The sequence below is a fragment of the Peromyscus leucopus genome, chromosome 10 (genome assembly GCF_004664715.2).
Source record: "Peromyscus leucopus breed LL Stock chromosome 10, UCI_PerLeu_2.1, whole genome shotgun sequence".
Taxonomy (NCBI): Eukaryota; Metazoa; Chordata; class Mammalia; order Rodentia; family Cricetidae; genus Peromyscus; species Peromyscus leucopus.
Genome location: NC_051071.1, coordinates 52,751,412 through 52,778,839, shown reverse-complemented (window position 1 = coordinate 52,778,839; position 27,428 = coordinate 52,751,412). Strand labels below are relative to the sequence as shown.

The 27,428-nt window shown below is 40.1% G+C and overlaps 1 protein-coding gene across 1 annotated transcript in view; it reads left to right on the top strand.

Annotated features, from left to right (window-relative positions):
* Positions 1-27,428, top strand: part of Pds5a (PDS5 cohesin associated factor A) — a 115,323-nt gene that overhangs the window by 81,176 nt on the left and 6,719 nt on the right. Inside the window, exons 22-32 of the mRNA XM_028882242.2 lie at positions 2,558-2,626; positions 4,181-4,317; positions 5,682-5,805; positions 6,192-6,396; positions 7,539-7,653; positions 12,831-12,963; positions 14,034-14,153; positions 18,018-18,080; positions 18,723-18,868; positions 19,773-19,881; positions 24,441-24,793. Coding sequence (XP_028738075.1) covers positions 2,558-2,626; positions 4,181-4,317; positions 5,682-5,805; positions 6,192-6,396; positions 7,539-7,653; positions 12,831-12,963; positions 14,034-14,153; positions 18,018-18,080; positions 18,723-18,868; positions 19,773-19,881; positions 24,441-24,793 — 1,574 coding nt within the window. The remainder of the gene's footprint in view (positions 1-2,557; positions 2,627-4,180; positions 4,318-5,681; positions 5,806-6,191; positions 6,397-7,538; positions 7,654-12,830; positions 12,964-14,033; positions 14,154-18,017; positions 18,081-18,722; positions 18,869-19,772; positions 19,882-24,440; positions 24,794-27,428) is intronic.

The following is a 27,428-nucleotide window of genomic DNA, read 5'->3' as shown; positions in this document are numbered from 1 at the left end:
CCCTACTAGGTTCTAACCCTTATTCACTGTGTATAAATTTTCACACTGTACCCTGTTAATATAACTGTTTGTCACTTTTAGTTTCTTTTTTTAAAGATTCATTTTTTGGTTTTCAAGACGGGGTTTCTTTGTGTAGCCCTGGATATCCTGGAACTCACTCTACAGACCAGGCTGGCCTTGAACTCGCAGTGATTTTGACTGCTTCTACTTCCTGAATGTTGCAATTAAAGGCATTGCACCATCACCACCTAGCCAGTTAATTTCTATTTTATGTGTTTGGGTGTTTTGCCTGCCTGTGTGTCTGTGCACCACATGCAGTGCCTGTAGAGGCCAGGAAAAGTCTGGGGATCCTCTATAACTGGAGATAGATACAGCCACTGTGTGAGTGCTGGGAATAGCAGCTACATTGTCTGCAAGAGCACAATTGTTCTTAACCGTTGAACCGTCTCTCCAGCCCCTACAGTGTATTTTTTAAAGGGATCCATCCAACAGCATAGAATTAGGGTAGGTTCAAGCACAAGGCACACTTATAATATCTTCCTTTTTGGTGTAACATTGAGCACTCTAGACTACTTTTTCATGAAGTTAGATAGGATAGGGATTAAGTTAACACCAAATCATGCACAGTGATCCATCATGTTAAGAATGGTTGGTGTTTTTGTTCAGAATGGTAGGATCTCATCTACCCTACCTGGCTTGAGAGAAGTGGATAATATGTAGTAACAATAACTAGTAGCATGTGTCTGACTTAGCTCATGTTTCCTCCCTGTTGCTGAGTCACTTCCACTGTCCTCCGTCCATCTCCTGGGCTAGTTTTCTATTCTTTGGTTTTTCAAGACAATGGTCTCACTCTGTAACCCTGGCTGGCCTGAAGCTGGGTATGTAGACCAAGTTGGCCTTAATTCATAGTGGTAATCCATCTGTCTCTGCCGTCCAAGTGCTGGGATTAAACCTCATGTTCATCCTGACTTATGTTTTTCTTTTTCTTTTTTTTTTAATGAGGCATGGCTTTACTATATAAGCTTGGTTGGTCTGGAGCTTACCTTGTAGATCAGCCTGGCATCAATCTCACAGAGATTGCCTCTTGCTCTTGAGTGCTAAATTAAAGGCAAGTACCACCATGCCCGATCCTTTATAAAGCTTTTATTACATGTTTTTATTTAGTTGAGGGGTGCATCACAGTGCATTTGTGTGCTTGCGAAGGTCAGAGGGTATTCTGATGGAAATCAGCTCTCTCCTTCCACCACGTGGGTCCTGGAGATTGAACTCAGGTTGTCACCATCTGGCAGCAGGTGTCTTTTCTCCCTGAGCTATCTCACTGGCACTCATGATATGTTATTATCCTTCCAAATAGAAACACTCTTCTACCTGTTAAGCAGTATACTCAAATTCCTCCCAGCATAGCTCCTCAGAACCTTTACGTGCTGACTCTATGGATTTATTCTGGATATTTTACTGTCCATACTTGCCCTTTTATAATATAGCTTGTTTTACTTTGCATTTTTCTAAGATTTATTTTGTTGTGGTATTGATCAAAATTTCATGTGTTTTCTTTCCTGTTGAAACATACTCCTTTATATATTCCCCCATTTTCTTTATCTCTTAATGAACCGTTTTGAATTATTTCCACCTTTTGGCAATTGTAATTAATGCTAATATGTATAATCAGAACATTTTCAGATCTTTTTAATAAGTAAAAGTAAAATTTCTGAGTCACATGGTTATTCTCTATTGAACATTTTTAGATAATGCCAGACTGGTTATCATAGTGTCTGCCCATTTTTACTCTTTTTCAACAACCTTGTCTGAAGGTTCCAGTTTCTCTACATTTTCATTCTTGCTGTTTTGCCTTTTGAGAGAATAAATATGAAATATTTTATTATGGGTGTGGTTGGCTTTTTTTAATGATACTGAATTGCTTCTGTATGTTCACTTGGCATTTGCGTGTCTTTTGGAGAGCTGTCTACTCAGGTCCTTTAGTACTTTTGGTTGTTTTGTTATTGTGAAGGTATTAAGTTTTAGTGGTTTAGAGATAGGGTCTCATGTGGCCTGATTTGGGCTCGAACTCTCCCTGTAAAAAGGCTGTCCTTTAGCTCTGCCTTCCTCCAAAATTCTGGGATTACAGGCATTCACCACTGTACTGGCTAGGTTTGTTCATACATTCTGGGTATTAAATCCTTCTTTAATGTTTGCTAAGTACACGGTAACAAAGATTTCTTCCTGTGTTGTCTACTGAGTTCGTAGTTTTAGCCTAGTTTCCTTTTCCTTTAGGTGATGTTTGTCGATGATATGACAGTTTAGCCTCATTCCTCTTTTGTTGGTACCAAGTTTTCTTAGCACCAAAGGGTATTTTTTAATGGGGTTTTTCCTCTTCTGTTCCATTGCTGTGTATCTATTCATGCACCATGATCTTGATTGCTCTAAGTTTGTGGTATGTTTTGAAGTTGGAAAGTGACTATTACCATTTTTTTCTCCATTTCTAAGTTCTTTTACCTATATATTTTTGCATGGATATTACTCAAGACGAAAAAAACTAAATTTCTTCAATTATCTGTAGTCAACAGGTGAGAAGAATGGAAAATTATGGTCTCCAGATGAGGAAGTTTCTCCTGAAGTACTAGCAAAGGTAAGTTTGGAGAGATCATCATGATCTTTATGTTGAAAAAAGGAATGCTTGTGGGTATCCTGGGCTTTCTCTCATGAGCTGCTTTATTTATTACTTAGTTAATAAGTGTAGGGTGGGGGTATGTGTGTGTGAACATGCACACAAATGCATGTGTCCCCCTGAAGCTTCAGTTACAAATGGTTGTAAGTCACCTTATTGGTGCTGGGAACGAACTTAGGTCTTCTGGAAGAACAAGTAGTACTTAGAACTTCTCAGCCCTCTCTTCACTCCCAAGGTGCTTTATTTGAAAATTTATTGTAAAATAATACCTCTCTAAAGAATTGTAGTTGCCATTGTTGTTTGTGAATTTTTTTTTTAATTTTTTATTTTACGATATATGTTTGTGCTGGGAAATTTAACCCCACATGCTGGGTTAGTGTTCTAACACTGAGTACACCCCTGTCCTATGCTGGGTCTGTGTTCCAACACTGAGTACACCCCTGTGCTATGCTGGGTCCGTGTTCTAACACTGAGTATAGCCCTATACTTTTAGTTATATGTGAGCCTATATTGTAATTGTGTGCTTTTGTCAGATGGCCAGTAAAATACATAAAATAATACTTGCATCTTTAACTAACTTTGTGTATGTTGATAACAGTCTTAAAGTAATTAAGATCACAAATAATTATGTAAACTCCATTTTAGTCGGGATGTTTTAAGATGAAACAAACTTGATTTATTCAACAATTTTTCTGATACTTCAATATTACAAAAGCCTCTAAATAATTAAATAATTGTTTTTATCAGTATTTTTGTTTTGAAAATTTTTAATTGATATTTACTTTTTTATGGAGTTACATTATAATGCATATTGATTAGATCAGGGTACTTGGCACATATCATTTCTTTGTATTGAGAATGTCCATAGTCCTCTCTGCTAGCTACTTTGAAGTGTCCAATTAATCATTGTTATCCATAATTCTCAAATTATGATCATATTTAAAGTTACTACTTAGACTGGCGGCACACGCCTTTAATCCCAGACCTCAGGAGGCACAGGCAGGTGGATCTCTGTGAGTTCTAGGCAGCCAGGGCTTTCTAGGGAGACACTCAAATAAAATTATTTTGTTTTGTTTTTTGAGACAAGGTTTCTCTGTGCCCCTGGCTGTCCTGGAACTCACTCTGTAGACCAGGCTGGCCTCAGACTCCTGAGTGCTGGAAATAAGGTGTGCACCAGAAATCACTACTTCTCCACAAGTGCATTGCTTTCCCAGTTAGCTCTTCCCTCCCTCTTCCACCCGCCCCCCGGCCCTCTAGTCACCACGTGCAGTCGTGTGCCAGTTGCCTTCTCGGTTGGAAATAAGAACACGGTCAGCTGAGGGAGAAGTTCATCTGGAGACTGAACAGAGAGTGATAGTAATTCTGAGTGGTACTCTTTTTATCCCATTGCCTTGAGTAATAAAATACCTGCTGATAAGGAGAAGTAGTGTCATTAATCCAGTTGGTTAAACATAATCTTCCCTTTATTTAGAATTTGAAGTTGCTTTCTTTCTTTAGCGTGTTAATATTTTATAGGTACAGGCAATTAAGCTTCTGGTAAGGTGGCTGTTGGGTATGAAAAATAACCAGTCTAAATCTGCCAACTCAACTCTTCGGTTGTTATCAGCGATGTTGGTTAGTGAGGGTGACCTGACAGAGCAGAAGAGAATCAGGTAAGCTTTCTTCTTCCTGGTTTCCTTGTCCCTGAGGTTGGGTAAGGGATACCGAGTGTTGTTGTTGCACTGTAAGCTTAGGAATTCTCTCTTGGATACATTTAAGAACGTTAGTGTCTTTTTGTCATTTCCAAAAACTGTGAGCATCTGCTAAAAAACTTGTAGTATAATCAGTTCAGAGTTAGTAAACATTCACTTTTGGTGACTAATCAAACAGTTATTTGTTGAATTTCTGCTCTTTTTAACACTATGAAAAGTGTAGCAAAGACAGATTACCCTGTAATGAATGGGGTTGAATAAGTGGAATGATTGGAGGATAATAAATTGACTTTTAATGGTGGCTCAAAAAAAGTGAGAATAGACGCCTTCCGGTGATTCGAGAAAAGTCTATAGATGCAAAAAGAAAAAACGGGTTAATTTATTTCCACTTTTCTGTATAATGAAATTTCTATTTCCTTGTGTTCCTTATTTGAAGACCTTGTCAAGTCCCTTATTTCTTTGAAATACTTGATTAAGCACTGATAAATACTAGGTACTGTTTAGATACTGTGGTTTTTTAAAGATAACATTATTTTCTCAAAATATATAATCTGCTTGTAGAGGTGTAATATATAGACAGTTCATTATGCTTAATGCTTTTATAAATTAAAGAGATATGCAAAAATAAAACAAAACCCAACATTTTTATGGTTGAATAAGCCAAAATTTAAGAATTTTTGGCTTAGTGGGAATTAAAAAAATGGATTCTGATCTTTTTCTCCTCTGAGTTGGTACCATCCTTGTAGAACCGTGAAACATTTTACATCTTTCCTTTTAAATATGTTCTTAATACTAACACATTAACATAATTAAAGCATTCATGAAACATGATAATCATGTAAAATATACGTGTAGTCATGTTCATACCTCAATATCTATCTTTTCCTTTGAAATATCTCATTCTTTATAATTGACTGCTATTGATAAAATGTGTAGAAAATAATGTAGAGTCTTAATTATGTGTATAAATGTATGTGACATAGTAAATGGATTTGAAACAATTGGCTTCTGTTTCTTTGATTTGTTTAAACCACGTTTCCACAATGCATGTGTTCTTGACATCAGGGATACAGATCAGGATGACACTGGCGTTTCTTAGCATTGTGAGGAGTTTGAGTGGTAGAGTGAAAGATTGAAGGCAGAGCAAGGGTAAAACCACAGCTGACTTGAGCCTTTTCTCTAGCTTGAGTCCATACACACAAAGTCTCTTCCTTTATTTGCACGTTAAGTTACCTACTATCAATCTCACACTCAAAGAGCAACTGGAGAATTGTATGTGTATTAATGTTTATAGGAAATGTTTATTTCTTTTTGTTTATTTATAGTAAATCTGATATGTCTCGCTTGCGATTAGCTGCTGGTAGTGCCATAATGAAGCTTGCTCAGGAACCTTGTTACCATGAAATTATTACCCCAGAACAGTTTCAGCTCTGTGCACTTGTTATTAATGTAAGTGGAAAACTTGTTTCAAATCGTTGTCTTCAAAGTTGAAAACATTTACTTTGCTTTGAGTACAGACCCATTTAATATATGGATATACAGACAGATTATTTCCATTGCTCCAATATAATCATCATTTTAAGTTTTTGTTTTGTTTTGTTTTGAGACAATGGTACTCTGTGTATCCCTGTCTGTCCTGGAACTCACTCTGTAGCCCAGGCTGGCCTCATACTCACAATCCACCTGCCTCTGCCTCCTGAGTGCTGGGATTCAAGGCGTGCACCGCCACCCAACCATTTGAATTTTTTAATAACTGCAGATGTTTTTAAAGTACATGTGTGTGTGTAAGCAAATGTTTACCCATCTTATGTGTCTTTGTTTTTGTGCTGATACAGGATGAGTGCTATCAAGTAAGGCAGATATTTGCCCAGAAGCTTCATAAAGCACTTGTGAAGTTGCTGCTCCCGTTGGAGTATATGGCGATCTTTGCATTATGTGCCAAAGATCCTGTGAAGGAAAGAAGAGCACATGCACGCCAGTGTTTACTAAAGAACATCAGCATACGCAGGGAGTACATTAAACAGAACCCTATGGCTACCGGTATGTACTTGATAGTTGTCCTAGTTAGGGTTCCTATTGCTGTGAAGAGACACTATGACCACAGCAACTCTTAGAAAGAAAAACAATTCATTGGGGGGCTTAACATTCAGAGCTTTACCTTATCTAGCCCATATGTCCTTGTTGAGAATAAGGGTAGTCATGGACAGCAAGAGCAAAATGCATACAGACATTAACAACTAAGGCCCCACAGCTCCCTGAGCAAGTGCTAGCAATCTCTGCCCTTGGGAAGACTAGATGGAAGGGTCAAAAGTTCAAGGGGCCTTAGTTTTCCAAACTCCTACCCTGTGACTGTGGCTGGCAGCCGTCAAATAAAAGCCGGCATTACTTGGGCAAGTTTCATTTTCTCGGCCTCTAGGATCTACCCAACTCAAGAAGTGTATTTTAACCCTGCAATTGTTAATGTCTGTATGCATTTTGCTCTTGCTGTCCCTGACTACCCTTGTTCCCAACAAGGACACACCTCCTAGTAGTATCACTCTGTATAAGTTTATGGTGGCCAAATCCATTCAGACTGCTACAATAATTGACAGTGTACATGAAAGGGACACTTGCATTTCCACTGTAGTTTATACTAAAAGGGTTAACTTACAGAATGTTGTCATTATAGTTGTAGTATGTATAGAAACTGAAAGCTTGTATTGGAGTGATACTTACCTTTCCATTGTTTTGGGTAGCTGGGCCATGGTGGCACATAGCTTTAATCCTAACACTGGGGAGGCAGAGACAGGTGGATCTCTGACTTTGAGGCCAGCCTGGTCTATAAAGCCAGTTCCAGGACAGCCATAGCTGTTACATAGAGAAGCCCTGTCTGAAAGGAAAAAGGATTTCTAGATCACTATTTTCTCATGCAATCAGCAGTGTGCTTTAATTACACACATTGCTCGGAGGTTAAAGTATATGCTATTTTCCCTGACTGTTCCAGTCATCTGCTGTGTAATTTGTCTATCCTTTAGCTTTGATTTCTTTTAGGATCAAAGTAAAAATATTGCAATGTCATCAGATCACACACATTCCCTTCTGTTTGTAAATACCTGAGAGAAAATAGAAGCAAATGGTTACAACTCAAACTATGAAGGAATTTATGAACGCTATTCTTGTTAACTATGCTTTTTTCATTTTAGAGAAATTATTATCACTGCTGCCTGAGTATGTGGTTCCATACATGATTCACTTGCTAGCCCATGATCCTGATTTTACAAGATCACAAGATGTTGATCAACTTCGTGATATAAAAGAGTAAGTTGTCTGTTTCAGAAATTCTGCAAATTATGTTCACTCTTAATCTTTTTTATTATTATTCCATTGGAAATTTTATCATTCTGAATTTTTTTCTTTCTTTTTTTTTTTTTTTTTTTTTTGAGACAGGGTTTCTCTGTGTAGCTTTGCGCCTTTCCTGGGACTCACTTGGTAGCCCAGGCTGGCCTCAAACTCACAGAGATCCGCCTGGCTCTGCCTCCCGAGTGCTTCTTTTTTTTTTTATACTTTGTTTTCATTTTCTGTGCATTAGTGTTTTGCCTGAATGCATGTCTGTCTGGGGGTGCCGGGTCCCCTGGAACTGGGTTACAGACAAGTGTGAGCTGCCATGTAGGTTCTGGGAATTGAACCTCGATCCTCTGGAGGAGCAGCCCTTAATTTTTCTTAATTTACTATTATAAATTTACAGAAAAAACGTTTTTTAGAAGTATTTCCATTTAACCATCCCTTTTGTTTATTAGAGCCTCAGCCCCACGTAAACCAGGCATGGTAGCATAGTTTATAATCCCACCACTTGATCAGAAGTTCAAGGTAATCCTCAGTTAAATAGCCAGTTCAAGTCAGCCTGGGATAGTTAAAAACCCTATCTCAAAATCCAAAGGGCTTTGAAAAGAAAAAAATGTAATTTTTACATCGCCCTAAAAAAATTTCCAAAGGAGGCCAAAAATTTGAAAGAGAGCAGAGAGCAAGGATTGATGAGTACGTGGGAGGAGTTGAAGGGAGGGAAGTGATAGAATCATGATCATCTCGGGAAGGTGTTACTTATTCAAATAGTGTTTGATCTGTAAGATATAAATAAAAGCTCAAATTTTAAAAAACGGAAATCTTAAGAGGTATGTACTTACGTGTGAAATGTTCTGGGGCAAGTCTGCACATTTTACAAACACCTGATTGAAGTATTTATAAACTACAGTTTTATATGTGATGCAGGGTGAGTGAATTAAAGGAGTCTGAGAACTACATAAAGACCTATGAAACTTTGAAGCAATATATACTTCATCCATTGTTGTGTGTGTGTGTGTGTGTGTGTGTGTGTGTGTGTGTGTGTGTGTTGGTCTTTCGCTTAGATATTTTCCAAAAAAGACGTGAAAATGAAAAGGTGATGTAGGTACTTGTCCACAGTATAAGCTTTCTTAGGAGGTACCTAGATGGCCAGGCAGTTGTGGAAGGGTTACATTTATTAGTGATGCTGGTGCAGTGGTGTGCAGCTGCAGCCCCATCATTCAGTCTTTGGCAGGAAGGAGATGCTCAGCTCAGGAGAAACGGTGTTGGACACGCACATCTATTTTTATACAGAACAAGTTCTGTGTATGGAGTCATTGGGACTAGAATTGAAATCAGTGATCTTGTGGCCTTTTATTTCCTTCCCTGGGAGGTAAGGTGCCGAAGTGGTGATAGGAACAGAGGAAAGGTGTGAAACAGATGCTTGCCAAGAGCAGGATGGAATTCAGTTTGATAACTGGTTAGCTCATGTACAACAATAAATTATGTTTTGTCTTTTTTTCGGACAAGGTCTCATATAGCCCACTCTGTCCACAGACTTAGTGTGGAATCAGAGATGAACTTGAAAACCTGACCTTGCAGCATCAAGGATGTACCACCATATCTAGCAAATGGTTGAAGTCTTAGATATTTTAGTTAGAGAAGCTGCTTTCTCTCCCTAGCAGTTAAACATTCTGAATATTGCTGCCAAGAACCCAAACATTTGAGTTATTTCAGATTCTGAGGGGTTTTGTGGAGGTGGGGCATATAACAGCAGTACATGTGTACACATGGAGGCCAAAGGTCCGTCTTGAGTGTGGTTCTTCTGGAACCACTGCCCTGGGTTTTGAGACAGGGTCTCTTACTGGGATATGCACATCTAACTATTGAGGCTAAGCAGGCTTATGAGGAGCCCCAAGGGTCTCCTGTTTCTGCCTCCTCATTGCTGGGGTTGCAAGCCAGCGCCACCATGTTGTGCTTTTTCCATGAGGGCAGGTATCAACTAGGGTTCTCATTTGAGTGACAAGGACTTTCCTGACTTAGTTATTTCCCCAGTCCCTAGGTTGCGAGTTTCCAAGGCAAATGTATTCAGAAGAGAATTGGTAAATAGTGACTCTTCCAAAGAGTGGCTCACGGAATATGAACTAAAGATTTAATAAATACTGTCATGATGGACAATTGAAGAGCAAGGGGAATAGAATGGGTTGGAAAATTAGCAAGGTCTGCAGCTGAGAAGTCCGTATGAGGGCAAAGAATATAGCCCCACCTCCCAAACCGCATGCCCTAGAGATGGAACATAGGACTTTATGTTCTGGGTGGCCACTCTACCGCCGAACCATTTCTTTGTCCCAGAGCACGGCTTTAATAGTATACATTCAAGAAAGCCAGTGGAACAGAAAGCAGGTATCCAGAAAGTGAGATATTTGAAGTCTGTTGTCTCTGGTATACCACTTCTAAGAATTTTCAAGGTCTGGGAATGTCTAAGATACCAAGATATGGCAGGATATATGGATAGTTTACAAATCTCTGGTCCAGAAAGGAATGAGTGCTGAAATCACAGGGAGGCTGATAAATGATGGTAACAAGAAGAGAGTATATGTATGTAGTCATGAAAGTGGCAACAGCTTCCTCGGTATAATTTTACATAAACAGATTCAATCATTGGAATTAGCACTGGAGGTAAAAGAGGATGACCCACTTCCCAACCCTAAGTGGGCAACATGTGGCAGGAAGGTGATTGTGACCTCAGGGGATGCAAGGAAAGTATTCTTGAGAGATGCTTGGACCATGGTTTCAGGGGTGTGTGTGGAATGGGGCGTTTACCAGTGTTTGTTTTCTGTACATATAAAGGGTAGTTCAGGAAACTCAGAAGATTTGGGAAGGACAGCATGCTTTGAGGAACACAGTGTAAGCACAGGACCGTGAGCTGTGTGTACTGTGGAAGGTGAACACAATTTTGCAGTCCCATTTTTGTTCAGGGCATACATGTATGTGTGTGTTTTCTGCGTATGCTGACTCCATCTGTAATTGTAATTAACACTCGAGGATGTAGTAGAGGGTTGAGTTCAAAGCCATCCTGGGCAATACTAAAAGCATCAAAACATGTACATTGTACATGGCCTTTAAATTTTCAGCGTATTGTAATTTCACAAAAATGACACGTCCATATTTCTTATATATATTGTTTTGTATCCTAGACTTTGTTAGCATTTTCTGTGTGAAGTTTTAGGCATTTTTATTTAATTCATTTTATTTTTGTTTGTTTATTTTTGGAGATAGGGTTTCTCCAAGGAAACCTGTAAAGCCCTGGCCATCCTGGCCTAGGCTCACCTTGAATTCAGAGATTTTCCTGCCTCTGCCTCCTGAGTGCTGTTATCAAAGGTGGTGTGTGCCACCACCTCCCAGCCACATTTAAAATCTTAAGATTTTTTTTTTTTCTGTTAAAACTTTTAACAAGAATGAGTCTTATACTCTAGGGCAGTGAGAATACTTCCTTATTATCACCAAGAGTAATTTTCTAATGCTGTTGGTCTTTGTGAAAGGATCAAGGATCTTGCAAGTTGGGGCTGGAGAGATGGCTCAGCAGTTAATAGCATTAACTGCTCTTCCAGAGGCTCTGGCATCAATTCCTAGCACCCACATGGCAGCTCACAACTGTCTGTAACTCCTGTTCCAGAGGATCGACACCTTCCCACAAGACACACATGCAGGCAATACACCAATGCACATAAGGTTTTGTTTTTTTTTTTTTTAAAGTGGAGTGTTGTAAGTTAATAGAATGTTAGGATTGTGAACCCAGGGAATTAATGAAGTGTCCACATAAGCAAGCTGAGTGCTTCAGCTTTATATAGTGTGTGAGCCCAGTGCAGTCCCCTTCGTGCGGTGTGTCTGTGGTGGTTCAGATAGTGCTGCAGGGACACACAGTCGCTCAGATGCAGCTTGCTTATGATACATGTTTCGTTTGTTTTGTTTTTAAGTATAAATCAGACCAGTTTTTAAATCCCCATTCCATCCTTTTATATTGGTAACCTAAAGGCATTTGACTCCTCTTTAAAAAAAAAAAAAAGGCGTCAAGGGAGTTCTTTATGTATAAAATAGGGGTGATTTTGTGTGTGTTGCATTTTCTGTTTCGGTGCTTTGATTGTCCAGAACCCTGCAGTCATCTAGGTATGACTGCCCGAGTTAACAAATGTAGATGCTTTCACTTTTGTGTAGTCTGTTACGCTAGCCTCATACAACATCTGATAAGGGTAAAGAAGTCCGGGTAAACAAACAATTGAGGTATAGTCTCTTGTAGCCCAGTGTCAGCTCAAACCAGCTGTATAGTGAGGAGACCTTGAACCTCCATCTCTCAGGTATTACTATCATACCTGGTTTGTGTATGGCCAGAGATGAAACTCATAGCTACATAGAATGTTATCAGATTAATTCTTCCTTTTCAGTTGAGTAAAGCAGGTACTCTTATCTGTGAATCATTTTGGGAACTTGGCAAAAAAACAAGCTCTATCCCCATATTTGTCAGTTCCCCAAGTGATGCTCGTGTTTAGTATGACTTGGGGTTCACTCTTCGTTGGAAAGCTCACATGTCCCACTCTTACTATTTATGCATTAATGAGCATAAAGAGGAAAGAGCAAAAATGATTTTACAGGACACCACATAGTTGCTTAGCTGGTTATCACACATAATAGTCTCCTAACAAACAAACAGTGCTAAGGATATGCAGGATGTTGATTTGTTCATCTCCAGTGTGGATTGAATACATCGGAGTCTAAATGTTTATTGAGAACCTCTATTGTCTTTATGCACCTCGAGAAACTGCCAGAAATTCTCAAAGTAAGCTGTATTTTGTTTGAAATGTTTTGTGACTTGATTTTCCTGTTGAGCCTGACACGATGGCTCAGACCTGTAACTGAACACTCAGCCCTCAGGAAGTAGAGGTAGGAGGATGAGAAGTTCAAATCTATCTAAGCTGTATAGTGAGTTGGACACAGGCTTAGGTTGTGGGAGAACCTGTCTCAAAAAAAAAATAATCCACTTGAATTGATACCATTAATAAAATGATATTTTACTATTTTGTTTTTATTTTATGTAGACAACAAAACTTCTCAATAAAGACTTACTAATCCATTAAGCAAAAAGCCATCTTCATTTATTCTCTTTAATGTGTGTTACTCAGGTGCCTATGGTTTATGCTTGAAGTCTTAATGACAAAGAATGAAAACAACAGCCATGCCTTTATGAAGAAGATGGCAGAGAACATCAAGCTGACCAGAGATGCTCAGTCTCCAGATGAATCCAAGACGAACGAGGTGAGACAAATGTTAGGCAGAGGATGTCAAAGGAAAATACACCAACCAATTTATTTTTCTTGACAGTTACATAATGGTTTAAATTACAGTGTCTGAAAATATATTTATGGTCACTTAAATTTTTTCAGATCATTTTTAATGTATACGAGTAGTTTGCATGTATGAACGTGTACCAAGTGTGTGCTTGGCGCCCATGGATATCAGGTCCTGGACCTGGAGTCATGGATGGTTGTGAGTTACCATGTTGGTTGTTGGTAATCACATCCAGGTCTACAGGAGCAACAAGTGCTGTTAACTCCTCCTGAGCCTTCTCTCTAGCCCTGATTTTGAGTTTCTTTTTAATGCCTATACTTACAAAATTTGTTTTTCTGGAAACCTTCCCCCCCCCCCCTTTTAAATTTATTTTTCTATTATCAGCTTGATACAGTATAAATTCTTATCCTAATAGTGAAATGTTTCATTGAGGCTTGTCCAGTAATTGAGTAAAACCAAAACTTACTATAAGCTACAGTCATCCTAGGGTCCCCCTTGCTATATAGCTTCCCTGGTTCTGTGGGTTGCAGTCTGAATGTTCTTTGCTGTATATCTAGAATCCACTTATGAGTGAGTACATACCATGTTTGAAATGTTCTTTAAAAAGAAAAAAGTGATAACACAAGCCGGGTGGTGATGGCCTGCGCCTTTAATCCCAGCACTTGGGAGGCAGAGGCAGGCGGTTCTCTGTGAGTTGGAGGCCAGTCTGGTCTACAAAGTGAGTTCCAGGAAAGGCGCAAAGCTACACAGAGAAACCCTGTCTTGGTGGGGAAAACGATAACACTTAGAAAGATACAAACTGATAAAACATACAGCAGTCTTGTGTTAGAAACTTCTTTCTAGTGAGAGAAAGTGGATATACTTTTGCTTTGCCTGTACTGGGAGTCTGAAGAATGCTGAGCAGAAACAGGAACTGTTTAAGGAGTAAGTGGCCACATGTCTCTTCAACTTGAATTTCTATTATCTGATGGAATTGGTACTTGTGATTATTATGCAATCATGGAAGTTATGTAATTGTCCTTTTTTTTTCTCTCTAGAAACTTTATACAGTTTGTGATGTGGCTCTGTGTGTTATTAATAGTAAAAGTGCTATGTGCAATGCAGACTCACCAAAGGACCCAGTCCTCCCCATGAAATTCTTTACCCAACCTGAAAAGGTAATTTTCCTCACTTCACTTTTCTCTCATACTAAAGGTGATTTAAATTTCAGTCAACACCCATGACAAATACTAAAAGAAAAAAAGAGTCTCTAAATGTATTGAGAAATAGAAAATTATTATTCTTCTCTAGGTAAGGGAGTCCAAGTCAAGCTTTCTGTTACTGCACAGATGTTCATTCTGGGTATAGAAAAAAACTTTGGGACTTTATCCTTTTTTGTTGAAACAACTAGTTGTGTGTTTCTTTTATTGTGTGTATTTGTGTTTGGACTTTACATTCAGGACCTTGTACACGCTAGGCAAGAAGCGCTATAGTGAGCTTCAGTCCCAGGTACAGAGAGTATGTGGACAGAGTAGACGGTGGTCAGGCAGGGTATGCACTGTTGGAAGGGCAGCACTGCAGAGGCTGAGGCTGGAACATCGTGCATGCATGCATGCTTTGATGAATGAGCAGACGGACGGACGCACAGAATGGATAGATGGATGAGATAAAATGTTAGAATACTTGCCACACACCTTTAATCTCAGCAAAGCAAGTTCCAAGACAGCCAGGGCTATCACACAGAGAAACCCTGTCTTGAAAAAAATAAAGAACGGTGTTGGGGATTTAGCTCAGTGATAGAGCACTTGCCTAGTAAGCACAAGGCCCTGGGTTCCGTCCTCAGCTCTGGGGGAAAAAAAAAGAACAAGCGAAACAAAGAGTTAGGATATTTGTAGTTATATAAATACAAATACATCTTTATATGAAATAAAATATTAATGACTGAAGAACTTGAGGCAGTATTCTCCTTCCATCATGTGGGGTTTGGGGATCAGACTTACAGTATAGGCCTCTAACAAGCAGCCCCACCCACTGAGACATACTGCCTGCCCAGTCTTCTCTCCCCCAGTCAGGGTTTCTTTGTGTAGCCAAGGCTGTCCTGAAACTCACTTTGTAGACTAGGTTAGCCTCAAACTCAGATCCCATTATCCTCTGCCTCCTAAGTGCTGGGATTAAAAGTTGTGCCACCATGTCAGGGATCTTTCTTTTTCTTTTTCTGACATACTGCTTTTAATCTGGTACTGTCAAACATTAGAGCAGCAGGCTTGTGCAAGTCTGTTGAGGTGGCAATATTTCTTAAGCAGAGTAAGTAAATTTTGAACAATTATTTTAGCTACCTGAAATCTTTTTTGCAAAAGACATTGCATGCCTGAGTTAGGCATTGTGGCTGACCTTGTAGTCTTGGCTAGCACTAAGGGGCTGGAGCTGACTTTACATAACAACACCGTGGGTGTGTTGGGGAGTTGGGGGCAGGGAACAAAACAAAGAAAGAAAGTTTTAAATTATACAGTGCTGCATAAGGCCATTTTCATGTATGGATACAATGTTCTTTGAAATGTGTTTTTAAATGAAATTAGTAAGACATTCCTCTGCACCCCTACTGGCCACCTCTGCTTTTCCCCTGGGTTAGTTCTTGCTGTATTGGCGAAGCTGATCTTGAACTTCTGAGGCCAAGTGGCCATCTTGCTTCTGTCTCCTTAGTGCTAGGGTTGCTGCTATCGCTACAGATATTTGTTGTTTCACTAACACTCTTGTACTTTAACTTCCAGAATATTTAAGAGGGAGAGTCATCAAATGATAAAACATAAACTTTGAGTTCGTCATAGTGGTAAAACACCTTTAATCCTAGCATTGGGAGTCAGGTTGGACCTCTTGTGAGTCCAAGGCCAGCCTAGTCTACATACTGAGTTTCCAGGTCCACCATGGAACCTTCTTCCTTCCTCCTCAGTCCTTCACTCCCTACCCCCAAAATATAGCTTAGATAATAGATAGGGATAATTCATGAAAACATCAGTGTTCAGAGTTGATTTAACTTATTTATTGACTAATTGGTATCAATACCGTTAGGGAATGTTATGTTTACCTAATTGTATTGTGGTGAGTTTGTCTTTGTGATTGGAACATAGGTCTTACCGTTCCAAAAATTACATACCTGTTTTTTGACACAGGGTCATAGTTCAGTCTGGCCTTAAACTTGAGATCCTCTTGCCTCAACCTCTCAGTACTGGGAATATAAGCATACATCACTGTATCCAGCTCACAATATTGTTAAGATAACAGATACTTGTTTTCATAATAATAATTGAAATGGAGTATGGAATTCCTTTTTTATAAATGCATGGTATAAGCCTGGCAGGATGGCAGGAGGTTCATGAACCCAACAGCTGGTCTATCTGAGACTGTTTCAAAACTAAAATTAAGATGCCTGTTATGATACTGCACACAGGGGACCCCCTAGTGGACCATGGAGTCCCACACCCGAGGGAAAATATGCTGGGCAGATGTAGCAGCAGCATGTCATTCACAACCCAGGTCTGCATCCCCTCAGAAATGAGATTTTTTTGTTTGGTTGGTTGGTTTTTTAATTTTAATTAATTTTTTAATTATACTCATGATATTCATTAATTACACTCAGGATATTAATTATATTTTTGGTATTTATTGATTACATTCACAATATTCTGTCAGTAATTATATTCATGATATTCATTAATTACATTAATTTATTACATTCATGATATGTCCTGATATTACTGTCCATTTGTGGGGTGTTTACATCACACAAAACAGATTCTGTACTTAGGAAATCATTGCTCTATATTCCTTTCTTCTCTATCTTGAGATAGCATCTAATCTTTCTGTCTATGAATTTATATATTCTATATATCTCAGGTAATACAGTTCTATTGGATTTGTCCACTTTTTTTGAATGTAAAAACATTTTAATGTACAACTGCAGGAGAAATAATGCACAGATGTAGCAGCAGCATGTCATTCACAACCCAGGCCTGCATCCCCTCAGGAATGTAATGGGAGATAGAAAGAGAAGAGAGGGAAGTCGGGGGTGGGCATACTTCATGGCGGGGTAGGGAGGGAAAGGCATAAGAGAGAGGAAGGGGAGGGGTTTCCTTAACATCAGGCTTTTATGTCAGGATGCAGGGCCGTGCCAAGGGTGGGATTCCAAGAGGCAGATCGAATATTAACAGTGCCAGCAAGGACATGTTGTCTACTTTCATCAGCTGAAAGGTAGACTTTATACTATAGTAGAGGAGAGTGATAATACTTGGAACAATATGAAAAACTAGGAATATAATTTATTTAAAATGCTGAATGTAATTTTCACAGGCACTGCATACACATGGTGCACTTACACAAATGTAGGCAAAGCAGTCATACACGTCAAAATAAAGTACATCTGCTGGGCGGGCGGGGGGTGGCGCACGCCTTTAATCCCAATACTCAGGAGCCAGAGGCAGGTGGATCTCTGGAAGTTTCTGGGAGTTGAGGGCCATCCTGGGCTATAGAGTGAGATCCAGGACAGGCTCCCGAACTACACAGAGAAGCCCTATCTCAGAAAACCAAAAATATGTAGGTAGGTAGGTAGGTAGGTAGGTAGGTAGGTAGGTAGGTAGATAGATAGATAGATAGATAGATAGATAGATAGATAGATAGATAGATAGATAGATAGATAGGTCAGTCGGTCTTGCTCGATGTGGTGGTGCATGCACCACCACAGGAGGCAGAGGCAGGAGGATCTCAGTGACTTTGAGGCCAACCTGATCTCCATAGTGAGTTCTAGGACAGCAGGGCTAGTTAAAGAGACCCTGTCTCAAAACAAACAAAAGTGAAATCTTGAAAGGTGGAGGATGTTGCTCTGGAAAAGTTCTTGCCAAGTGTGTGTACTTTTCTGGGGTCACTCAGCAGTAGCACATACTGCAAGAGGGGAATATAACTCCTGTATTTATCCAGGTCAGCCTGAAAATACTGTTGCGAGATAAAAGTGTTCCATTGGGTTGTTTGTTTTTGTTCTTTTTTCAAAATAGGACTTCTGTAATGACAAAAGCTATATTTCAGAAGAGACAAGAGTGCTTCTGTTAACAGGAAAGGTACTACACACACGTGGGGGGGGTGGTTTACTATGTTTACTATGTGTATTGTGTCTGGTATATGCCCCCAGATTATTAGGGATGCATTATGAGTTTGTGTAGCACCTGTGTTCTCAGATATTTTTCTTCAATTAATGACTGTTCAGAATCATTTCCACATATTCTTAGCAGTGGTGAAAAGCTCAAGTTCATTTAAAGTTCTTAGTGCAGAATTTCATAACTTAAAAAAACAGTAAGTAGATAAGAAAGATAAATTGAAACACTGATATGGTAGATAGATTGTAATTCATAAAAGTAAGGTGATGTAAGATTATACATTCAGTAGTCCACTTCTAAGGTAAATGCATCATTATGTGTTTTAGAGGCATGCATTTTGTTTTAATTAAGAAATAAGAGATAGCAAATACTGCCTCATTATTAAGTGAAGGTAATTCACATGCTTTTGCTTATTTTAAGAGAACCAAATATTTTCCAGAACTATCATTTATAATAATAACATTTCAAGAGAACAACAACCCTTGGCTTTACATTAAAACATATGTTTAGGCTGTTTATAAATGTTTACTAATTCCTTTCCCTAAGGTGTGAAATAACGTGTGTTTTTGTTTTGTTTTCCTCCTCCCCCCCTTTTTTTTTTTAAAGCCAAAGCCTACTGGAGTCCTAGGTACAGTAAACAAGCCTTTATCAGCAACGGGAAGGAAGCCTTATGTTAGAAGCGCTGGCCCAGAGACTGGAAGCAATATTAACACCAGTTCAGAGCTGAGCCCTTCAGCCGGGAGTCGTTCAAGGCAATTGATTTTCTCTGAATACATTTTATCCTCTTACCTCCTGCTGACTTATGTTTTAACTTACTTCCAAGGCATTGGATCATAGTATAGGTTTCTGTAGAAGTTGTGTAAAAGAATATTCATGTGTTTAGGATTTTTGTTTGTTTGTTTTTCAAGACAAGGTTTTGTTGTGTAGCCTGTCCTGGAACTCGCCTGCCTCTGCCTCGGCCTCCTGAGTGCTAGGGTTAAAGTCCTGCAGCACCACCACTACCCGGGTGTGTTTTAGGATTTTTTTGAAGTTGAGCCTCAACAATTTACTGTATCTTTTCTGAGATAGGATCTCACCATGTAACTCTGTCTAGCCTGGAACTTGATGTATAAATGAGGCTGGACTCAGAGTCACCTGCCTCTGCGTCTTTCCTGGTGCTGGGATTAAAGTTGTGTGCCATTGCACCTGGCTTACAAATAGTGCTTTTTAAGACAATGCCTTGTTCTACACTCCAAGCTGTGTGCTACAAACTTGTAGCAATCATCTTGCCTCAGCCTCCAGGTAGTATAATTAAAAGCTTCAATACTAACGTTTTTAAAGATTTTATTCATATCTGTGAAATTTAAGAATAAAATTGTGTTGAAATCACATCACAGCACATTCAAAAATATAAATTCTAGAACAGCTATGGTTTAAACCAGCGGGGACTAAACACCTCCCAGGCAAATGGATACATAGTAATATGATCAGTCAGTCGATAAAATTGATTATTTTAGTTCTGCTTTGAAATAATGCTTAGAACAATTTCTAACAAAATCTTTGTGGTTGGTTCGTTCTAGGCAGTGATTTAGGTCTTACACTGTTAATGTTAAATAGAAATGAGGTAATAAAGTAAATGAAATACCTTTGTTTTGTTTTTCTTTGTTTTTCTACTAGGGAACAGAGTTCAGAGGCATCAGAAACTGGAGGTAGTGAAAATGAGGAGAATCCTGTGAGAATAATTTCTGTCACCCCTGTAAAGAATATTGATACTGTAAAGAATAAGGTAAGTGGTTCTTCATTTGTTTGCAGTGCTGAGGACTGCGGATTACATGAGGTAGGGCAGGGGAGATGGCTTAGCAATGAAGTTCTAACTGATCTTTCAGAGGACCCAAGCTTAGTCTCCCACATGGCAACTCGCAGCTGTCGGTAAGTCCAGTTCCAGGGGATCTGACACCTTCTGGTCTCCATAGGCACCTGCACACATGTGATAAACAGATATACATGTGAGCAAAACAATCATATGCATAAAATAAAATTTGCAGAGTATGTAAACAAACAAAACAAGTAAAATTTTCCTGTAGAGATTCTACTACAGTTTCAGGGTTACGGTAAGAAACTTTCAGACAGCAAGTGACTGCAGTGCCACAGGTGACATACATGTTTATTCCAGTGTCAGACCAGCTGCACTCTTGGTCTGCTAAAATGATGATTCGTAGTAACATCCTTTTTCCACACTGCTACTCTGAACACTTGAAAGGAACACATTTGAGAGTTGGGGGTGGGTGCAGAATCTGATGATCAGAGACATTCACTATGTCCAAAGGCCACTACTCCACTTTGTTTCTGTTACACTTTTCAAAGGTAGATGTTCATGACTTAGCGTTTTTAAATGTGCATGAATTATTGCTTTGGTTCTTTGTTTTTAATTATTTATGTTTTGTGTTCGTATTGGAGCATGTCAGAGGACAGTGTCCACCCTGTTGAGGCAAGGCCTTTTCGTCCCTGCTGCTCAGCACACTCCAGGCTGACTGACTCTCTAGCTCTAGCTTGTCCTCCTTTTTCCACTTCCCAGTTCAGGTTACAAATGTTTGCCATTAAATGTGGCTTTTCCTGCTAGCTTCTGGGGACTGAACTCACTTTTATATGCTGAGGCATTTCCCTAGTCTTGCTGTGTAGACCAGGTAGGCTTCTAACCTGTGATCCTCCTGAATTACAGACACGTTCTACCATGACATTTAAACTGCAGCACCTAATCTACTTTTTTTTTTTAAAGTATGTGTTACTGACTTGTATATGCAAAGCTTGCTGTTCCCATGGAAGCCAGAAGTAGATGGATCCCCCGAGGCTGAAGTTAGAATTGGTTGTGAGCTGTCTTTTGGGTGCTAGGAGTGAATTTGTGTCCTCTGAAAGAGTAGTAATCCTCACCTCCCAGTTTTTCTTTCTTTCTGTTTTTAAATACTTATCTTGTTTTATATGTATGACTGTTCTGCTACATGTATGTCAGTGTACCACGTGCATGTGTGCCAAGTGCCCACGGAGGTCAGCAGAGCGTATTGGAACCCCTAGGAAATAGAGTTTCAAATGGTTATAAGCTACCATGTCGGTTCCGGAAACTGAACCCAGGTAATCTGCAAGAGCAACAGGTGCTCATAAGCACTAAGCCAAGTCTTTATGTCCCTCCCATTTCTTATCATTGTTTTAACAGGAAGGAAGGCAATGATAATAGGAGAGCTTGATAATAGGAGCATAAGTCAGATTTGATTTTAACCCTAGCTCTGCCACTCACTGGCTTGAGGGTTGACTTAATGTAACCTTCCATTCACTTGTAGAATGTCATGAGTTTCTCATCTCAGTAGCAATGGCTAGAAACAGCATCTTAATAGACAACACAGAAACACCTCACTGCCAAAATTCTTGGGATGCAGAAGCCAGTAGATCTGCTTATTATGGGTTCTGTACACAATTAAGTAGGCTGGGCGCAAAGAACCGTATAAGGTGCACTACTGCTGTCGACATTGAGTCACACGTACTCACGGCAGTCAGTCAGATGAAATGCGTTCCTGGGCCTCTACCTAGAATGAAGTAAACTTTTTAGGGCCTCACACTCCCTCTCTGTCTGTCCGTGTGTCTGTGTCTATGTTGTGCTAGAGAGGAAATGTAGGCCTTGGTGTCTGCTAAGCGTGGTTTTATGTCTGAGCTACAACCCTAGGCAAGTTGGACATGTAAATTCTTATTTCTGAAAGGTCAACACTTTGCTCTGAGTGATTTGAAATAGCAGACTGAACCGTTCCTTCTACTTTTTACACTTGGAAAGAATGTTCCTAAGGGTGGGTACCTTGATGTGACACAGTTGTTCTGTCAAAGAATTTCGACAGATTCAGTCAGTTCTCTAAGTCGATACTGTATTTTTTTTTTTTTTTTTTTTTTTTTGCTCTGGTCTGATCTTTCTCTAATTCAGGCACTATAAAGATATAAGGGAATATTTCTTGCTAACCAGTTTCTCAGGAAAATTGTACATGCATGTTATTGTTTGTTTTGATGCAGGGTTTTTAGAGACAAGGTCTTAATCAGTAGCCCCAGCTGCCCTGGTACTCACTATTTCAACTCTTGTTCCTGGCCATCCTCCTGCCTCCACTTCCCAAGTAACTAGGATTTTAGGTATGTGCCAGTACACTCAACATGGATATGCATATTTACAAATCAGTATATTTGCTCTGAGGCAAATTGTAACATAAAGGATGAAAACTGGATGTATTCAAAGAACCAAGATTGCTTGTATTCAGGTGAGGGACATTGTCAATACTGCCTCCCTCCACATTTGGCTTTTTACTTGCTTTCCTTATATATGCATATGTACATAATTTTCCTGAGTGGGACCTTATGGGTAGTTTGCTTTGTAGCCCAGGCTGACTTCAAAATTGAAATCTTCCTGCCTCAGCCTCCCTAGTGTTGGGATTATTACATACAAGCTCTACCATATTGGTTGATTTCAGGCTTAGCTTAGTGATAGAGGATTTGCCCATATATAAGGCCCTGAGTCAGTCTCCAGTTAGTACAGACATTAGCTGTGTGGTCGACACATCTTGTTTGCCCCAGAAATCTGTTTCTTCAAGATGACTTAAGCCTATTGTAACACCAATCACTAAATGGTCAGATATTGGGGTAAATGCTGAAAGATCAGAGAGACAAAGGAACAAGCCACTGCCATGTCTCACCTCACCAACTCCATGAATCCTCTCTTTGAAAGTCTCTGGATTCTCAGCCAAAAAAGCTCTCTAGCCGAAAGGGCTCCAACTGAAAAGGCTTCAGCCGAAACGCCTCTAACTGAAAGAGTATCAGCTGAAAAAGACTCTCGTTCCTATCTCCTCACACTGTAGACACCTGTCTCCGCCCAGCCATATCACTTCCTGCCTAGTGCTGGGACTAAAGGCGTGTGTGCTTCCCAAATACTGGTAGCAGAGGCATGAGATCTCAAGTGCTGGGATTAAAGATGTGCGCCACCACTCCCTGGCTCTGTTTCTCTCCTAGACTGAATCAGTCTCATGTAATCCAGTGTGGCCTTGAACTCAGAGATATCCAGACAGATCTCTGCCTCCCAAGTGCTAGGATTAAAGGTGGCCTCTATGTTTACTCTAGTGGCTTGTTCTGTTCTCTGATCTTCAGGAAAATTTTATTAGGGTACACAATATATCACCACAGCCTATCCCTCTTGTGATGTGTTATTAAAGTTCGTGGGGACTGCTGTAGGGCGAGCACTTTTGTGGGTTACCCATCCTCTCAAGGGAGACTTAAAGTAAAGCACTGGGTGTGACACTGAGTTCTGGATTGTGCTCTGTAATAGGAAGGCTTGTGATGATATCCCCCTGTTGTTTGCTCTCACTCTAGAAATACTGTTCTAGGGGAACGGAAAATTTTTGCTTTTTGTCTCAGTATGTAACCCAGGCTTCCCTGGTGTCTGCTCTGGGGCTGCTGCTGGCCTCAAACTTGTCACCGTTCCCTGCCCCAACCTCCCACATTCTGGGATTGCAGTGTGTGCCAAGCCTGACTTCTCTTTTGATGGGTTAGAACTGTAACAGTTAAACTCATGACTTGTTCCTGCATGTCGTCTGTGTGATGGGTTAGAACTATAACAGTTAAACTCTTGACTTGTTCCCTCATGTCGTCTATGTGAAGGTCAGTTTCATTCTGCCTGTCCTTGCTTCTCCCAAAGCCCATTTCACCTATTTTGATGAAATGGGGTTTTATCACTTGTGACGTTTTATATGAGGTAATGGTAAATTGATTTTTTAAATAGGAAAAAGGGAGTTAACAGTTGAATGATGAGAAACCAAGTAGATTTTCTTTTCTTTTTCTTATTAAAAAAAAAAAATGTGTAGTTTTGGTGCCTGTCCTAGATCTTGCTCTATAGACCAGGCTGGCCTTGAACTCACAGAGATCCACCTGGCTCTGCCTCCAGAGTACTGGGATTAAAGCCATGCGCTGCTGCCACCACCACCTGGCATAATAACAAGTTTAAAGTACTTTCAGAAGCTAGAAAGATGAGTCAGTGGTAGAGAGCCTTTGATGAATAACCGTACTTGAGCTTGGATCCCAGTACTGATATAATGATCCAGGTGTGCTTTCATATGCACCTGTAACCCTAGGAGGGTCTGGGAGAGACTGGCCTAAGGTTGAAAATTGAAGAAGAGAACACACAGTGCACTCCACACACATGAATGAATTGGATCCACATGCACGCCAAATTAAAAAATCAGTTTATTTTTTTAAAATTCATAATCTTTTCTAGTATACTCAGGTATTTAAGGAATTTATGTTGACATTATTGTTTTTGTGCTCTTTTAGGAAATTAATTCTGATCAGCCTACCCCAGGCAACATCAGCAGTGACCGAGGAAAGAAAAGAATTGTAACAGCAGCTGGTACTGAGAATATCCAACAGAAACCAGATGAGAAAGTCGATGAGTCAGGACCTCCTGCCCCTTCCAAACCTAGGAGAGGACGTCGCCCCAAGTCGGATTCTCAGGGCAATGCAACCAAAAATGATGATCTAAATAAAGCTCCCAGCAAGGGAAGGAAGAGAGCTGCAGGCAGCCAGGAGAGCCCTGGGGGTCTGGAAGCAGGTAATGCCAAAGCACCCAAGCTACAAGATGGAGCCAAAAAGGCAGCACCAGCAGAGAGACAAATTGACCTCCAAAGGTAATGTAGCACACCCATCCCACCTTGTCAGGACCAGGGAAAGTGTTGATGATAGCAAAGACGAGAGCGGGCTAGATGCTTGCTCAGCAGGACATACTTCCCCATGTTGGCACTCCATCGGGAATAGAAAACATTTCCAGCCAATAGAAAACATTTCCAGCCAATAGAAAACATTTCCAGCCGGGCGGTGGTGGCGCACGCCTTTAATCCCAGCACTCGGGAGGCAGAGGCAGGCGGATCTCTGTGAGTTCTAGGCCAGCCTGGGCTACCAAGTGAGCTCCAGGAAAGGCGCAAAGCTACACAGAGAAATGCTGTCTCGGAAAAAAAAAAAAAAAAAAAAAAAAAAAAAAAAGAAAGAAAGAAAACATTTCCATTATGTGTATTGGTACAGTAAATGTATAAGAATTGACTGAGAGTGAAGGTACCCACCTGTCGTCCCACCCTTGGAGGCAGAAGGAGCTAATGAGTTAACACCAACATGGATGATGAAGCAAAAGAGGAGAGAGAAGAAGAAATAAACTTGTTTTTTAAATTACTACTTTGAAGAGAATAACATTATGAACATACCACAAAAATGGATGAACAATGAGGGCATTATGCTAAATTAATTACACCAGTCTGTAAAGGACCTGATTCAAGGCTTTTTGTATTTAAATTTTGCTTATTTGAAACCTTGAGAAGCCTCGGACTCAGGCAGCCCTCCTGCCTTAGTCTACCTCTTGAGTGCTGGGGTGGCAGGTGGGAACCACTGGTCCTGCAGCTGGTGATTAGCAGCCTCTGGGAGGTTCTGCAGTAGGGATCTTGAAGACTGAGGAGACAGACCTTCAGAACGTTTATGAAACAGTTGAGGACGCCAGGAACATCCTAAAAATGGGTGGTGAAGGTTATACTATGGTGTGACTAGACAAAACTCCACTAACTGAGTCCTGAGAATACTTTGCTACATAAAAATCTAAGTTGACTGTTTATTCTCTGGAATGCTAAGGAACAGAATCATTTTAGATTTTGAATTTTATAGCATTTGCATATATATAATATCTAAGAGATAGAAACCAATTCTAACACAAAATTCATAGTTTTTCTTACTTTGCATGTGTGTGGGGGTGGGGTGGTTTTTCGACACAGAGTCACTGTTTAGCTTTGGCTGTTCTGGAACTCTCTCTATAGACCAGGCTGGCTTGAACTCACAGAGATCCGCCTGGCTCTGCCTCCCGAATGCTGGGATTAAAGGCGTGCGCCATCACCAACCCCCAGGTGCTTATTTGTTATTTGTTATTTGTTTTGAGGCAGCCTCACTGTAGACCAGGCTGGCCTGGAGATGACCTTGTGACCATTGCTTAACTCTTGTCAGTCTTCCTACTCTGGCCTCTCAAGTGCTGAAATTGTAGACATGAGCCAGGAGCCACTGTCCCTTACTTCTTACATGTTTATACACAAATCCTGAAAATAGGAGCTGAGGACGTATCGCAGTCGATGAAGTGTTTGCATGTCACAGGTGACATCCTAGCTTTGTTTCCAGCACCATCTAAACCTGGGTATGATGGCATCGAAGTTCAAGGTCACCCTTGCCCAGTTTGAGATCACTCTGGGCTACATAAATAAGACTCAAAAAAACAAGAAAGAATGAAAAGGTAATTTCATAGGACATTTTTAGTGCATCTCTATTCTTGTCCACATTCCATCACTTGAGATCAAGTGTGTGTAATTTTCCGTTTACTGTCTCATCAGCATTTTGTAGCATTTCCTATTTCTGGTTTTCAGATTAGGATTGTTTAACCTGCTGGAGTAGCTAATGCTGATACAATTATTCTGTGAGCAATGAATGTCTGGTGCTGAGCTAAGGGTGTGAGTTAATGCACGGAAGCTCACAGCAGTTTTCCATGGCATGTGCTGTCCTTGTCGCAGGCTGAGCGGGCCAGTGCAGGCTTCTTCCATCCCTTTGCTTCTGTGAATGGTGAAGGCAGGGTTAAACACGCAGTGTGCCTCCAGGGTTGTCACCCCAAAAGGGCTTGGAGGATGAAGTTGTTGTCCTTGTACTGCTCTTCCTGCTTGCCGTCATAAAGGCTTTGAGGACACTTGTTTGCATGTTGGCTGTTGCATTTCATCTCTGTGACCCTATGACTGTTTTCATAGTTTTAATAACTGTTAAGTAAGCATCAAGAATTTAACATAATCACATGTAAACTAGACCAACTGTAAACACATTGCCAACGTCCTTCAGAGTACATGCAGAGAAAAGAACCAAAGGAAAGATCAATTGCTTTGGAAAGTTGCAAACTTCCAAAAAGTTGAAATACCCAATGATAAGAAACAAACCCTGGTGGAAGTTGGTTAGAGTTACTTGTAAAGCAGTGCTTCTCAACCTCTGGGTCATTACCCCCTTTGCCAAACCTCTGTCTCCAAAATTATTTACATGACAAATTCATAACAGTAGCAAAACTACAATTATGAAATAACAAAATAATTTTTTTTTTTACGGTTGAGGGGGTCAACACAACATGAAGTACTTACTGTATTAATGCTGCAAGCCACAGGAAAATGTAATGAAATTCAGCTACAATCACAAAAGCTACTACTTGGAAAAGTCAAGGACTTCTCCAAAAGTCAAGCCATGGCTTAAGTCTTGGTGATATTT